The 16,862-nt window shown below is 42.6% G+C and overlaps 1 protein-coding gene across 1 annotated transcript in view; it reads left to right on the forward strand.

Annotated features, from left to right (window-relative positions):
* Positions 1–475: 475 nt before the first annotated feature.
* REL (REL proto-oncogene, NF-kB subunit) overlaps positions 476–16,862 on the forward strand; it is a 92,972-nt gene continuing 76,585 nt past the window's right edge. The window contains exon 1 of the mRNA XM_077486060.1: positions 476–758. Within this exon, the coding sequence (XP_077342186.1) occupies positions 752–758 (7 nt within the window). The 5' untranslated portion in view covers positions 476–751. The remainder of the gene's footprint in view (positions 759–16,862) is intronic.

Below are 16,862 nucleotides of genomic sequence, written 5' to 3' on the forward strand. Positions count from 1 at the left end.
TGTGAACCAACCTTTACACTTTAAATACAGGTGTAATGTGGTGCAAAAGGCGGAGTTAGCCTTTAAATAATGTGAAGTGTTGGTTACAGGCTGCTTTGCCATTAAAATAATCTGAAAATTGTTTGAATTATTGGCAGCATTTTTTTGATTTTGAGAGATATTTATTCTACCTTATGAGATGCAGGTGGGAAGTGTGGGGGGGATTGTGGGTACAAAGATGGGGCTCTCCCTCCCTAAAGAGGACAGCTGAGGGTTGCTTTCTACAACGTCACTGAAAGAATCTCTTCAAGTTGAATATTAGAGTGGGCATGGAGGTGTGCTGAGAGTGACCACTCTACCTCAGAGACGTCAATATGTGTGTCACAGCTCTGAGCTCTCCACACAGCACAGGAGGAGACAGGCTGTGATGTCAGAGTTGTGTGTGTGTGGAGGGACTTTCCAGTTTCAACAAACTGGGACTCCTCCCTGCACCGCTCTGACTCTATGTCACTACAAGAAGAAGGCTGAGCACTTGGACTTTCCTCTCCCTCTGTGGAGAAGTCACAGCGATAGCTCAGACAAGGACTCCTGTACCTCTAGGACTATTCCTGGTCGGTTCTGGATAGACCTTCCTTCTATATAGCGTGGACACATCCCTCTAAGGACTACAGTAGTCAGGATTCCCATTACAGGACCCCCTCAAATTCTTACCTGTTCACCGACTTACCTATCCCGTCATAGGGAGACCGTCTCATCACGCTGTACAAAAAGCATGGCAGGTAAGTGCCCAGTGTACTCCTATTCATGTAGACTTCAAGGATATCTATGGGCTCATTCAGCCCTGTCAAGAGCTCGTTCTTTCGTTTTTGTACTAGCGCTTGCGAGCAGCCTATACAAAGCTCACCGTACAAAATACAATCTGATCAATGTGCCATTCGATCAAAAACATCAACTATTATATAGCCATAACTTCCCTTGCCGAATCAATTTTAAATTGGAGTTGATCAGCCAGGGTGGAAAATGATCAATCATATTGTATCAATTGGCAGCACTGCTCTGATCACAAATCTGATCGTATTTTTTGAAAGGTCAGACTTAATGGTGAAAACAGAAACGCGATTGATCATTTATGATCGTATCTTCCAACAATCAATCCGCCTCCCTGTGTATGGCATATCGATAGATTGGGTTATCGACTATAGATTGATTCTTTCTATAGATCAATTACTCCTATCAGGAGAGTTTGATCAGAAAAGTTAATCAATCCGTTATCAAAGCATGTATGGCTACCATAACTGGATACAAATTGATTAGTTAGATTATGGCTGCTCAACCTGTGGCCCTTCAGCTGTTGCAGAACTACAAGTCCCATCATGCCTCTGCCTTTGGAAGCCATGCTTGTAACTGTCAGCCTTGCCTCACTTGTAGTTTTGCAACAGCCGGAGGGCCGCAGGTTAAGCACCCATGGATTAGATAGATATAAAGGATGGACCCATGGATTAGATAGATCCTCATTTTGGTAAATAATGGTCAGTTTGTAATGTGTATGGTGACCCTTAATGCGGAACTAAAGTTCTGCCATTGTTCAGCGAGCAGGCAGGTTTTTTTTTATTGCAGAAGTGGCATGCAATGTCTCTTCTGCAATAAAGTACACTTACCTGCCTGTTTGCAGAATCCCTGAGTGGCGCATGTGCAGCTCCGCTTACAGCGGCCAGCCTACAGGTGTGCTGGAATGACGGCCTCTTCCTACGCAGGCACAGGAGTGATGTCATCTCACGTGGGCCAATAAAGCTGGCAAAAAATCAGCACACAGAAGAAGGCGGCGCTGGCAAGGGACTGGCCCGTTGGGGAAAAGGCAAGTATAAATTGCTTTAAGGCTCCATTCACACTTGTATGACTCCAAAGTTGCACGGACTTTGGAGTGCAGCTTTGATGCAACTTTGAGTGGATACAACTTTGGCTTTGACCAGTGATAATAGACAGCTGTTGCATTGTATAACATTCAGGTACAACTTTCATGCAACTTTTGAAAGTTAACATTGAAGTCTATGGTCCTCAAGTTGAATGAAAGTTGGACCAAAGTAGTGCCCGAACTACTTGCAAGTTGCTGCAAATTTAAGTCGCGCATATATGAATGGTTATCATTGGAAAACATGGGGAACGACTTGTCATGTGACTTTGATGTCCAAAGTTGCATGACAAGTCAAAAAAGTGTGAATGGATGCAAAATGACGCATAGTTTGATGGGTGTGCGGACCCCGATGCACAACCTGTATATCTTGGTCTGTGCTTTCACTCCTGCGTACCGGTCAAACCTGCCTGTGCGGTTCTATACAGCTGGCGTATATCAGTTCACTTTGTATAGACCACCTGCATGCAGCTCAGCGCTAGTACAAAAAGAAAACAAAAGGCCGAGTGCCCAAGTGAATGAGCCCTAAAGTCAAACCCTAAAATGTATTTTCATTTTAGATAGGGTAGGGGCAGGTTCAAACAACTACAGTTTTTTTTTTTTTGCCATCTGTGTCTCATTAGGGAAATTTCTCTTCACTTCCCGTCCTGTAGACACAACATGAAGTGAGAGGATATCTTTCTAATGTGAGTGAAATCCCCATTTACACTTTCTTCGGCTTCAATACACATTTAGGGCTAGTTTACACTTGCTTCAAAACATGGCTTCCGACATGTTGTTAAAGCTCTCTGAACGCCAGTCAAAGCTCCTGTCACAAAAAAAAAATGGTTAGCTTACAGTCCTGCTTACACCTGCTTTTGCCTGGTGCTTCGATGAGGCTTTGGTGGAGCTTCGATGGGGCTTCGATGAGGCTTTGGTGATGCTTCGATGGGGCTTCGATGAGGCTTTGGTGAAGCTTCGATGGGGCTTCGATGAGGCTTTGGTGGAGCTTCGATGAGGCTTTGGTGGAGCTTCGGTGGGGCTTCGATGAGGCTTTGGTGGAGCTTCAATGGGGCTTCGGTGAGGCTTCATGGGGCTTCAGTGGGGCTTTAAGCGAGCTTTGCCATAGACTTCTATGGAGGCTTTGAAGACGCTTTGAAGCACCATTAAAACTACATGGGATATAATTTTCAAAGTGAAGCCGAAGCAAAGCTTAGACTGTAAGCTAACCATTGCATTTAGTGACAGGAGCTTTTTACTGGCATTCAGAGAGCTTTAACAAAGCATGTCCGAAGCCTTCTTTTGAAGCAAGTATAACCCTAAGCCCCTGTACACACGGTCGGAGAATCCGTCGGAATGTGTCCTATCGGACCGTGTCGTCAGATAATCCGACTGTGTGTGGTATGCATCGGACTGATTCCGTCGGACCCAATTTTCCAACATGTTGGAAATATTTCCCGACCAACTGGGCCGATCGGACGTAATCCGATCATGTGTAGAGAATTTTGATTGGACCAAGTGCCACGCATGCTCAGATCAAATTCCTACATCAAAGCTATTGGCTACTAGTCTGAATGTAGTCCCATCGTAACGAAATTACGTCATCACGTTCTGAAAGATCGGATTTTTCGCCAACTTTGTCCGACCGTGTGTATGCAACAGTTTCGGACAAGATCTGACGGACAAAATCCGACGGGCAAAATCCAACGGATTTGGTTGTGGAAATCTCCGACTGTATGTACAGGGGCTTAGAGAGGGTGAATCTTTCTAATCGGGACAGAGACAGCAATAAAAGCTAAACAGTGGGCTCTAACCTCTTGCTACTCTATCCAAACCTAAAATGGAGAAAAATTGCTTTTAGCTTTAGTTAAATCACCTACCTTTTTTTGCCCATTGGGGACATTTCCCTTCATTTCCTGTCCCAGGGACAAAACAGGAAGTGCAGAGTGATAGTTTGCATGAGGAAAGTCAGTGTGAATGCAATGTGACAGTCTGTGTGATGACAGTGTGAATGCAGTGGAAATTCAGTGTGAGAGTGGTATGAGAGTCTGTATGAATGCATTGTGACAGTATGAGTACATTGTAGCAGCCAATTTTGCAGTGTGTAATTATTTATTCATGAATTTTTGTATTTATTTTTGTGCATTTTATGTGCTTGTTGGCTCAAAGAAAAATATTTTACTATAACAGTCAAAGAAAGTCACATCATAGACTTTATTATGAATTACCTTTATACTGTATATACTGTATATGTCTTAATTAATTATTAACAGTAAAAATTATTTTAAAATAAAACAACGTTTTATACAAGCAGATTGCGGTGAGCACTAGTTTCACTGGGCCAGCATAGAAACAACCCACCGCCTTCTTTTTCATATTTCAAATCATTTCAAAAATATACTTTTGCAATGTAATTTTTTTTTTTGACGCACGGTATTTTCTACCAATTGGCCGAAACCAAAAAATAAAAAAATAAATAAGTAATGAAAACTAAAAAGGAGAAGTTGTCTTGGTGCACTGTTTGTCACGAGAAATGAGCGGATCACTTCCCCAACAGATACATAAAAAAAACCTTGTGAGTCACATAGCAGTCACATATAGTCTTGTAGTAATGTTGTTCTAAGATAGCAAAGTTTAAGAAGTCGCCTTACGTGAGTGATAGCTGCATATTACAGAGCTGGGCAGATTGAATTCTGGTCTCAGAGTCCGCTTACTAACTTGGAAATGCTTATATTCATTGCCCCCCCATTCACACCATTATCCTCAATGGGCCCATTCACCCTTGAGCATTGTGTGGTTTCTAGTGTGAAGCTCGAAAAAGTACATGGGCTTCTTTGGGGCAGAATGTTGTTATCCTATAGACTTTAATAGGAGCCATGGGACAAAAAGCAGGATTTTACTCTTGTTCTAGATCAGTGATCTCCAAACTGCCGCCCTGGGGCCAGATGCAGCCCTTTGTTTGTCTTTATTCGGCCCTTGAGGCATTTTACTTGCCACTGACACCAACAATGGGGTATAACTCCTGCCACTGACACCAACAATGGGGTATAACTCCTGCCACTGACACCAACAATGGGGCATAACTCCTGCCACTATGCAAACAATGAGGCACTATTCTTTCTACTGACACCAATGATGGGGCATAATTCCTTCCAACAACACCAACACCAACAACACAAACACCACCCAGGGCATTTTTAATACCACCTGAAGTATACAATAAAATTACTTTCAGTAATAATCATGAAATGTAATGAATAGTATTAACAGAAAAGCAATGCAGACAGTAAAAATTATTATTATTATTATACATGATTTATATAGTACCAACAGCGCTTTACAATGTATGGGGGGGGACAACACAATTACAGTACAGTTCAATACAAAAGGTACAGGAGGGCCCTGCTCGTAGAGCTTACATTCTAAAGGGAGGGGGTGGTGGTACAAAAGGTAATAGCCGCAGAGAATGATTTGATGTGGGGGTGGCTCGAGGAAAGTTGTTAGGTGGGTGTGGGATAGGCTTCCATGAATAAATTTAGTTTTCTGGGATCTCCTAAAGGTGGACAGGGTAGGGGCTGATCAGACAGACTGGGGCAAGGAGTTCCAGAGGATGGGAGAGGCTCTGGAGAAGTCTTGAAGGCGAGCATGGGAGGAGGTAACAAGGGAGCTAGAAAGCAGGAGGTCCTGGGAGGAGCGGAGGGGACGATTTGGGTGATATCTGCAGATGAGGTTGGTGATGTAGATGGGGGCGATGTTGTGGATTGCTTTGTATGTTATGGTTAGCATTTTGAATTTTACACGGTGGGGTAGGGGAAGCCAGTGAAGGGATTGGCAGAGAGGGGCGGCAGTCACGGATTGATTAGTGAGGTGTATTAGTCTAGCAGCAGAATTCATAATAGACTGAAGGGGGGATAACCTTCTTAAGGGTAGGCCATTAACGAGAGAGTTGCAGTCATCAAGGCGGGAAATAATCAAGGAGTGAACAAGTTGCTTTGTGGTGTCATTAGTTAGGAACGGTCGAATTCTGGAGATATTAGTGGTCAGTGTAGAAGTGACCCTTTACATCAGTGGAAAATTTACCCCATTACCCCTACATTGGTGGCTGGTGGAAAATTGCCTCCACTACCCCTTACATTGGTCGTCAGTGGTAAATTACTCCTTATATTAGCGGGCAGGTGAAAATTGCCCCTAATCCCCATTACAATAGTGGTCAGTGGAAAACTGCCTCTGGAGGTAGTGAGCAGTGCATACTCATCCCAGCTAACGCTTGAACATTCTGGTTTGGTGATTTTGGGATACGCCATTTTACAAATAGTATGACCGTGCGTCTCATAACTTCATTCTTATTTCTGCTGCCCCATTCAGTATGTAATGTTATTAATCTAAGCTTTGGACTCATGTTATTTATAAAGGGGAATTTTTCTAAGGAAGTTTGGTTATTTCCTGGTTGGTGTATGCATTTAGTTCAACTGCCATCACAGTGGAAGGAGGAAGTATGAAGCCTTGTTGCTGAATGAGAAGGTGAAACAAAGTCTAACCCACATATCATGTTATTCTGAGAGTATGACGTGAAATTGTTACAAAATTTTTTTCTTGATGCCTATTCCATCATCCCGATATTCTATCCAAGAGTAAGAGGTGCCAAATGAAAAAATCTGTAGGTGTCCAAAATCTTTACTGTTCACCTGCTTACAACATGCAGTTCAAAAGACAGCCAACCTATTTCGGGGGCCACACAGTCACCCTTCCTTCATCATGGCTGGCAACTACCAAATTAGATGTTTGAGAGTATCAGTGGGACTGTATAAACTTCAGCTGGCCACTTTTATTATTTATTGTTACTAATGTTTCCCCGTCTCTTGTGGAACTTCACTCTCTCAATCAACATTGACTATTTTTAATCCCTTTGCTGCTGGCATTCGTAAATTGATAGGAAGGTATATTATATTTACTTGTTTTAAACTTTTATCTATTTTTTTTTATTTCTTCATCTACTTCCTGGTTTCCAGGCCTAGGCAAATGAGGTCATACATACCAGGAGTCTTCAGGAGAGGAGGAGGGGTCTTCTCAGCTAAGTACACCCTCCTACCTGCATGCCTGAGCTAAAGGCAGATGGATTCCAAGAAGTAAATGCTACATGAATCCTCTGCGTTTACTCAAAAGCCACAACCAGAGGTGTTTTTCAGAGTGACATGAATAGATTTGCTTTGAATTGTAATAAATAGTGTTTTTAATTTGTGGTGCTCAGATGCCGTGTAGTTCCACATTAAATTTTAAGCTTATATGGACAAGGCCCCTTTCTGCTCCTATGTCTTGTATTTAGGGTTAAGAAGATTCAGAAGTGATTTTAACCAAGTTCACCGCGTAACCTCACTTTCATTTTTTCATCAATATTCAATACACAAACAGATTTTTGACGTAGGGCTTGGAATCATTCTTATTTCACCATAAAAAGTGTATTTAAAAAATTTGTATTCAGATTTTGCAACTTTTATAACATATAGAGGGAATTCTGTGTGTTTAATCTATCATATTAGCCAAGGTAACACTTTCTTGACCAGTATATATGAATAGAGGGTTTCCAGGCACTGGGGCAATGCATCGTTGGCAGGTAATATTTCTAACCAGGAGTAGACTACAGTACTGAAAAGTGAACCATCACCCCTCCCAGCCTCCATGTATGAAAACATCTGAAACAAAAAAAATGTTTAGTTGCTGAGTCACTGTGGACACATTCCATGATGTCAACACAGAACACTCAGCTATGGACTAATTTCAATGCTTGAAGGTTGTATGGTGTAACCAGTCTCAGATTCCAGTGCAGTGGTAATCACCTGGTAGTTTGAGGACCACATGCAACCTTTTTGTATTTTTTTTATGATCCTCCTCTCCATGATGTACACTACACCAGGGCTGGACTGGGACAAAAATTTGGCCCAGACCAGCCCACTTTAATTTTGCAAACAAGCACAAAAACAGTATATAAAACTATACGCAATTGTGCAAAAAAAAAAAATAGAAGTTGAGGGCGAGCCGCGCAGCCATTACTTTGTCACTGAAACTGGCCCACTGAGCCATCGGCCCACCGGGAAACTCCCTGTAGTCCCAATGGCCAGTACATGCCTGCACTACACTAGTAATTCAAAACATCTAATACAAGTGAAGACCCTTAATATTGCTAGTTTTATGGTTATTGTATTTGTTAAAAGACATCTCAGTTCGGCTTTAGTGGTGAGGTCTCCAGTGTAATTTCCACATCTGCCAACCTGTCATTGTAAAGGGGATTCTGATCTCCATATATTTTACTCTGATGAGAATGCAGCATCAAGATTGAGACTCCTTATTACCCAATACTGCTGTGCAGTCTGAACCAGGTGGGTCAATCTGGCCACAATCACTGAGAGATACATTATGTTAGTGGATGAGTCAGCTCACCAGAATCCAACCAGAGATAAAACACCCTTCATGGGTGGACAAACCATTTAAAGGGCCATTATAACAAACAATATATTTTATTCTGCTGTTAACTGTAGCTTCTGAATGCATGTCATAAATGTATTTCTCAGTCCGTTTTGAAATCGAAGCATATCCTCTATACCAGTGGTCACCAAACAGTGGTCCATGAGAATATTTTGGTGGTCCCCAGGGGTTCTGCCATAAATCAACATTGTGGTGGATGTATTCTGGCCAATATTGTTTCCAGTGCTGTTCTCAGTGCCCGCTGACAGTCAATACTGTCAGTGCGTATTGATACCCGATTCCTCTTCTGTAGTTCCGGCTCCTGTGAACTCAGACGGAGTAGTGCAGAGAGCGGGAGGTGAAGAAGGAAGGGACTTCCAATGGCAGCGCTGATCGCAGACTATGGGAGGGAGCACAGAGCTTGCGCACATGGCTGGATAAGGAGGTGAGATCCAATGATGAGTCTGTGTAAGGCAGCAGTGTGATGTAGAGTTGGGGGGGGGGGGGGGTGGGGGCAGAGAGCATTGTACGTACAAGGCAGCAGTGATGTGATCCAGGAGGAGGGGGCAGAGAGCCAGAGCATTGTGTGTATAAGGCATGTAAAGTTCAAGAAAATGGGGCAAGGATGATCAGGAGAAAAGTGAGGGAACAGCCCAGAACTACACGGGAGTAGTTGTGAATAATCTCAAGGCAGTTGGGACCACAGTCATCAAACAAACCATTAGTAACACAATATGCTGCCATGGATTGAAATGCCACAGCACCCACAAGATCGCCCTCCTCAAGAAGGCACATGTACAGGCCTGTCTGAAATTTGCCAATGAACATCTGAATGATTTAGAGAAGGAATGGGAAAAATTGCTGTAGTCAGGTAAGACCGAATTTAAGCTCTTTGGCATTAGCTTTACTCGCCGTGTTTGGAGGAAAAACAATTCTGACTATAACCCAAAGAACACCATCCCTACAGTCAAGCACGGGTGTGGAAACATTATGCTTTGGGGCTGTTTCGCTGCTAAAGGTACAGGCCAACTTTGTCACATTGAGGGGCTAATGGACGGGGCCATATATTGTATAATCTTGAATGAGAACCTTCTTCTCTCAACTAGAACACTGAAGATGGGTTTTGGTTGAGAGTCTTCCAGCATGACAATGACCAAAAACATACTGCCAAGGCAACAAAGGAGGGGCTCAAGAAGAGGCGCATTAAGATCATGGAGTGGCCTAGCCAGTGTCCAGACCTTAATCCTATAGAAAATTTATGAGGGAGCCGAAACTTCGAGTTGCCAAGTGACAGCCAAGAAACCTCAATGATTTAGAGAAGATTTGTAAAGAAGAGTGGACCAAAATCCCTCCTGAGATGTGTACAAACCTGCTAGCCATCTACAAGAAACGTCTTACCTCTATTGTCTCTATTATTTAAAATAATCCTACGATAAAAAATTATAGAGCCTTCATTTTTGTAAGGGGGCAAACTTACAAAATCTGCAGAGAATCAAATAATTATTTTCCCCACTGTATATACGCACGTATATAAGCCAAGGGTAGAGCAAAAAGGAAAGTGACAGGGGTTTGGACAACCCTGCCAGGGGCGCTTGAACAGTTGCAGGAGCATTTACATAAAGCATTAAGGGTATGACAGTTTCTAGATTTTCCTAAAATTCTGGACAGCTGGACAGTATGCCCCTTACACTAGTGGAAGGAATAGGACTTGTTACAGTGGTGATCAGACAGTAAAAAAGATCCCTGTTGTCATTAAATTGGCTCTGCCAAATAGTGTTGGCCCTGGAACTAGACAGGTGCCAATGGATGGGAGATCAATCAGCCACAGCTCAGAGAACCCCTAGCAACTGCTGGAGAATCCCACAAAACACCGGTTGAAAATCGCTGGTCTAAAGTGCCTTATTGGATCTTTTGCCACAACCAACAAATGAATGATCCATAAGACCGGCTAGTTTTAGAGATCAGAACATTTGTTTAGCCCTCTGGTCACTTGTCAGAATGGATACATTTAAACATTATCATAAAGCATTCATTCTGTAGTTCCCCAACTTGCATATCAGCTAATTCTGATGCTGTCATCATGATCAATAATTAGCTAGCACATTAAAAATATCTTCATACTAATGACTCAGAAAAAATCTAAGGTAATTTTATGTTAATGCCTTCAATTCCAACAGGGTTAATCCCAGGCAAGATGTAAGCAACCTTGTTTTTAAACTGCTGGTGTTACCTTTGTCTTATTACTGTAATCTTATGCCAGTGCTTATGTTTACATGATAAAAAATTTTATGACTTCACTTTTCAGAGGCAAATGGCAAGTAAATGTCAACGTTGTTTAATTAGTAACAGCGTTCAGACAACAGTATTCCATACTATATTTGACTTTTACTCATTGTGGTTCACAGTTCCCATTGACTGATGTTTGATCATAGAAGGGATGGTGTTTTTTTTTTTTTTTTTGTATGACCCTTTCATGTATATATTCTTTATATTTAAACGTATATTTCTTTATATTTGAAAAGGTAACAAATAAATCATAAATCAAGGCTGCATAAAAAGAAAAGACAGTCAGTGACATGTGAAAGCTTTACAATACAACAGCAGTACTGAAGTCCCAAAGTATGGTCAGGTGACCTTGGGCTGGACATTCTGGTGATCTAGGACATCTCTAATAAATTTGTGGTCATACCCTGTTTCCCCCAAAATAAGACCTAGCGTGATTGCTGGTGATGGCTGCAATATAAGCCCTACCCCCCAAATAAGCCCTATCCTGTTTTCCTGAAAAAAAAGCTCTAGCCTGAAAATAAGACCTACAAGGACTTTAACTAGGGCTTATTTGGGGGGGGTAGGGCTTTTATTGCAGCCATCCCCGACAATCACGCTAGGTCTTATTTTTGGGGAAACAGGGTAGGAGGTTGAGTGGGTCTGGGAGCCCTGTGGGGGAGAGCTCTGAGTAGTTGGGGTTAAAGAAAAGTTACCTTGTCAATAATCCAGATGTAAATTTAAAAAAATCCAAACTCTGATTCAAAATGTGTATATAAAATGCATGAAGTGTTATTGAGGTGCTACAGCTGATGCTTTCAATTAACTCTCCACACATTGCTGTATTATTAATAGGCACTATTAATTTTCCAGCAAACTTTTGTATTACGGGAATCTTGCTTTGGACACATTATGGTGCATTTACAACAGGCTAAATGAGGGGTAGGCAACCTCGGCCCTCCAGATTTTTTGAAACTACAAGTCCCATCAAACATTGCAAGACCCTGACAATCACAAGCATGACTCCTAGAGGCAGAGGCATGATGGGATTTGTAGTTTCACCGCAGCTGGTGTGCCAAGGTTGCCTACCCCTGATAAATGTATTTATTTATTTATCTTTAGTCTTGTTGTCTTTTTGTTATAATTGAGGTTTAAAGGTGTGGGTAGGTGCAGTGTGGTGCGACAATACAAATTACTCCAGTTTAAGAAAATGAAACTGTACTGAAAATTGAAGTTCAGCAATACAAAACAAGCCCGGCGGGAAGGCACCTGACCAGCAACACTCACAGAATGTAACAGCGGCGAGTAGAAGCAGAAGGTCTCAAGTGTGCTGACAGCATCCATCTCAAGGGGTGAACTGTGGCCTGGCTGATCCGTATTCAAGTGGGGAGGCTTCCAGGTAGGGTGGGATGTCCCTGCACTTTTCCTACTCGTCTGGAACCTCTCCCTGATGCCATGCACTGTCCCTGACAGACAGGCGACCTGTTCCTACTCTCACCACAAACTAAATGCGTGCCAATCCCGGGAGCCAGGGTCTTAAATAGACTCTGCCTGCCCCAAGATGGCCTCCAAAGTCACATGGGGTGCCAGCATCCAATCGGATACTATCTCTCTGTGACCAGGGAAAACAGAGTTCCTCTCGACTTCCTCCTCCACCTTCATTACCGTTACAGGTGAGCGCCATCTGCAGTGAAGAAAATAGACTGCACCTGCCTTCAAAGGGAAGGGGGTGGGTAATTATTCAGCGTACTCTTACTGATACTAATTTTGGTAGACTCTCTATTTTTATCACTTGGGGGTGACTAAGTGTTCTACTGAGCACTGACTGATGTGGTATAGCTTGTTAAAATCAAAACCTGAAACATATAGAACACAGAAACAAATGTATATTTATTAATAAATTATCATATTTCTTAATAATTAAAAAAACAGTCATATAACCATAAATATGAAAACAGCCATAGCTAATACAGGGATAACTAGGAGCTTCCAGGATCTGTGAGCTTTGATCTTCGAGAGCCACATACAGGCGTGAAAGGATAGATCTTGTGAGCTCCCGGTTGTCCTGTACTGACTGTGGGTGTTTTTCTTTTTACATTTACAGGTATGTGAGTGCAATATTCTACTGTTTTATTTAATAATAAAATTAAGTATACTAGACTATGCTGGGGCGCTTGATTCTCTGTTATATACCCTTTTAAAAATGATATTGGTAAATACATAGGTTACTAAGTCAAGTATGTAGGATTCCACTATGGTTATTTAAATTTAAACTTATGTAAGCCTCTGATATGTGTAGCATAATGGGAACACAGTACTTATAATTTTTTTTTCTTAGCATAAAGTCCATATTGAATTAAGCTTAGTAAAACATGAGTTGCATTTGGTGCACAGGTAAAGTGTATGCAGGCTTATCTCCAGCTGAATTACCTCCATTGTCAGGGCTGGTGCAAGGATTTTTGACACCCTAGGCCAGTGATGGCGAACCTTGGCACCCCAGATGTTTTGGAACTACATTTCCCATGATGCTCATGCACTCTGCAGTGTAGTTGAGCATCATGGGAAATGTAGTTCCAAAACATCTGGGGTGCCAAGGTTCGCCATCACTGCCCTAGGCGAAACCTAATTTTGCCACCCCCTGGCTCCACCCCTGACTCCACCCCCTCCATACATGGACAGATCAGTCTTCATACAACAAATACATTTACATGTGAATCTGCGATAATGCAATCTCAGACAGTGACAATATTTAACTCACCAGGTCTGGGGTTCTGCATACATCCGATGACGTGACCCTACCAGTGCGTGTGCGAGGAACAATTTTAAACTCTGCCTGCCTCGGTGCCTCCTCCAGGCAGGCTTCACCTGTCACCATACTTGGAGAGCCGCCTCCGGACACTATAGCACTTGAGTGACGCTGCCATCAGGAAAGGCCAGGAGGGAGAGCGGCCTCTACGACGGACGGACGGGGGGGGGGGGGGGACAGGGGACAAAGTATTAGGAATCATGTATGGGCAGGCTGAGCTCACGTCACGGTCAGCAGTCACAGGTCACTGATGACTGATCAGAGGCACACAGCGGCGCAGCAGGGGATGTTTGCTTGCTTCCATTCATTCGGGAGTAGGAACACAGACACAGTCCTGAGTTCTCCCCCCCACCGCTGTGCCTCTGACACTATGTGCGTATGGAGTGGCAGCTGCCTGCTAATGCTGAGACTCAGTTGCTTGCTGCAGAGAGAGGAGAGTAGAAACACAAGTGGATGGACGCCCTATCGGCTGCCTAGTTTCCCTAGTGGTAGCACCAGCCCTGTCCGTTGTACCTTGACTTGTTATTATGGTGAGGATGGTGTGAATGAGGACAGTGTTTGAAAGCAGCCATTCTCAATCAGAGTTCAGTGAAACCCTAGGGTTCCTCCAGAGGTTGCTAGGGGTTCCTTGAGATGTGGCTGAATGACCTACCTTTTCATGGTGCCTGCATAATTCCAGATCCAGTACTACTTGGCAGAGCCAACTGTGTGTCACCAGTTATCTTGGTAGCTGTCTGTAAGAGTTGCATTCTGACCACCACTGTAAGCAGGGCATCCTTCCCACTACCCAACAATGTGAAGGGCACCATCTCACTGACCCTAATTAATGAACTTTAGCAGGGGTTACCCAAGATCAGAAAATCATTTTAAGGGTTCCTCTGTGGTAAAAAGGCTGGTTTAAAGGATCTTTATAGCCTTAAACATTTTTCCTTCATTTTAAAAAGAGTGCCACTTGTGATCCATTGGGGAGATCTCCTTTCCTGTCAAGGAGATGCAACTTGTAAATAAGTTTAAATACTGTGTCTCCAAACTAAAGAGAAATACCCTCTTAGACACTAGGACAGGTGTCCCTAGAAGATTTCCCTTCCCTTTTTGTGTCTGTGACAACTCAAAAACTTTTTACCATCACTTTCCATACCAGAGACAGTGGTCACCAGGACAAATTGAGAGGGCAAATTTCCCCAGCGGGGACACAGATAGCAATAAAAACCTAGCAACAGTTCGAAACCTTCAACTTTCTAGCCATCTAACAACGTGGATGGAGGAATTCCCTCTGTCGGCTATTGTATTCAGACAGCCACAGAAGAGTAATTGCATGCAAAGGATGCAATCGCTGTGCCAATGTTCATTTTCTATCTGGCTCATTCAATTTAATGCTTACAGTGCCACCCATGGCTTGAATTTCTTTTGATTCGAGCTGTCAAACTTTGAATGACAATTGTGCGGTCATGCAAACATTGTACCCAAAGGACATTTTTATCATTTTTTTTTCACACAAATAGAACTTTTTTTTAGGGGTATTTAATCACTGTTGGGTTTTTTATTTTTTGTAAAAAAAATGAAAAAAGACCGAAAATTTAATTAAATTAAATTTAAAAAGAAAAACTGTTTCATAGTTTGTTATAAAATGTTGAAAACAGGTAATTTTTCTCCTTCATTGATATGCGCTGATGAGGCTGCACTAATAGGCACTGATAGGACTGATGAGGCGGCACTGATGGGACACCTTAAGGCCTGCGCTGTAGTCGTCTTTCAGCTATAGCACAGGCGGCAAGTAGGTAATTTAAATATGTCTGATAAATGAATAATACAACATGCTGCAAGTGTATGACAAATCATCACCCTGTTTACTATTCAAGCTGACTTGTAAGGGACCTCATCAGGGCAGCTGCTGAAAGAGTCATCTCCTAATGAGTGGAAAACCCCTTTAAGTTGGTACATACCAATGTTATTGACACAAAGAGCCTTTGTGTGATTTTTTTTTTATTACTGTGTGGTATACTTTTGTTTCAGAAACATATTTGAACAGACGTTGGGTATAGCTTTAGGTGTCATCTGAAATAACTGTTAGCTCTTTTTTATTCATGGGATTCCCCAGCCTCCCTCTTTGAAGTTACAGGTACTAATCCATAGAAGTTGTATAAGTCAACACAGCTGTTTTGGCATTACTGGTTGTTTCCTTATATGAGAAGACTGTAAGTCTTGACTGCCATGAGAATGGTTTTCTGATGTAGGATTCATATACACTGTATTACCAAAAATATTGGAACCCCCGCCTTTACACGTACATGAACTTTAATGGCGTGAGTCGGCCCACCCTCTGCAGCTATAACAGCTTCAATTCTTCTGGGAGGGCTGCCCACAAGTTGTGAGGTCAGGCGCTGATGTTGGACTAGAAGGCCTGGCTTGCAGTCTCCGTTGTAATTCATCTCAAAGGTGTTATGTCGGGTTGAGGTCATGACTCTGTGCAGGCCGGTCAAGTTCCTCCACCCCAAACTTGCTCATCCGTGTTTTTTTGGACCTTGCTTTGTGCACTGGTCCAAATCATTTGGTGGAGGGGGGATTATGGTGTGGGGTTGTTTTTCTGGGGTTAGGCTTTCAGTTCCAGTGAAGGGTATTCTTAAGGCGTCAACATACCAAGAGATTTTGGACAATTTCATGCTCTCAACTTTGTGGGAAGTTTGGGGATGGCCCCTTCCTGTTCCAACATGACGGCGCTACAGTGCACAAAACAAGGTCCATAAAGACATGGATGAGCAAGTTTAGAGTGGAGGAACTTGACTGGCCTGCACAGAGTCCTGACCTCAACTCAATAGAACACCTTTGGGATAAATTAGAGCAGAGACTGGGAGCCAGGCCTTTTTGTCCACATTAGTGCCTGACCTCACAAATGAGCTTCTGGAAGAATGGTCAATCATTCCCATAGACACACTCCTTAACAGCCTTCCGACAAGAGTTATATCTGCAAACGGTAGGTCAACTGAATATTGAACCCTACAGACTAAGACTGGGATGCCATTAACATTCAGGCATCTCAATACTTTTGGTAATATAGTGTATTTTCTATCTGTGATGTTGCAGTTGATTTCTATATGCCTTCAAGAAAGCATGCTATCGCAAAGACACCTGCTTGTAATTGTAACCCCAGGACAACAAAATGAATAACTTTCTCCATCACTTTTATACAGTGCTAAACCACGATAATCTGAAGCAGCTGACTGGTAAAAAACGAATGTTTCAGCTTTTAGTAGCTGTCGGTAAGCTGATTCATTATCTGGCTTTGTAGACCTGTGAAGTCTCCAGTAGTTGTACTTTTCTACTACAAACAAAACTAAGGTGTGTTTTTTTTCATTCCATTTTGGATATTTACCCTGTACGATGTTATGTTATGGTGATTATGGTGTTATGGCATTATGGTGATTGCAGCAAGTAATGTAAGCCCTTGTACACATGGTCAGACATTCCGAC

This window comes from Lithobates pipiens, unplaced genomic scaffold (assembly GCF_037356315.1).
Source record: "Lithobates pipiens isolate NorthernLeopardFrog02 unplaced genomic scaffold, aLitPip1_a1.2 Scaffold_18, whole genome shotgun sequence".
NCBI classification, from domain to species: Eukaryota; Metazoa; Chordata; class Amphibia; order Anura; family Ranidae; genus Lithobates; species Lithobates pipiens.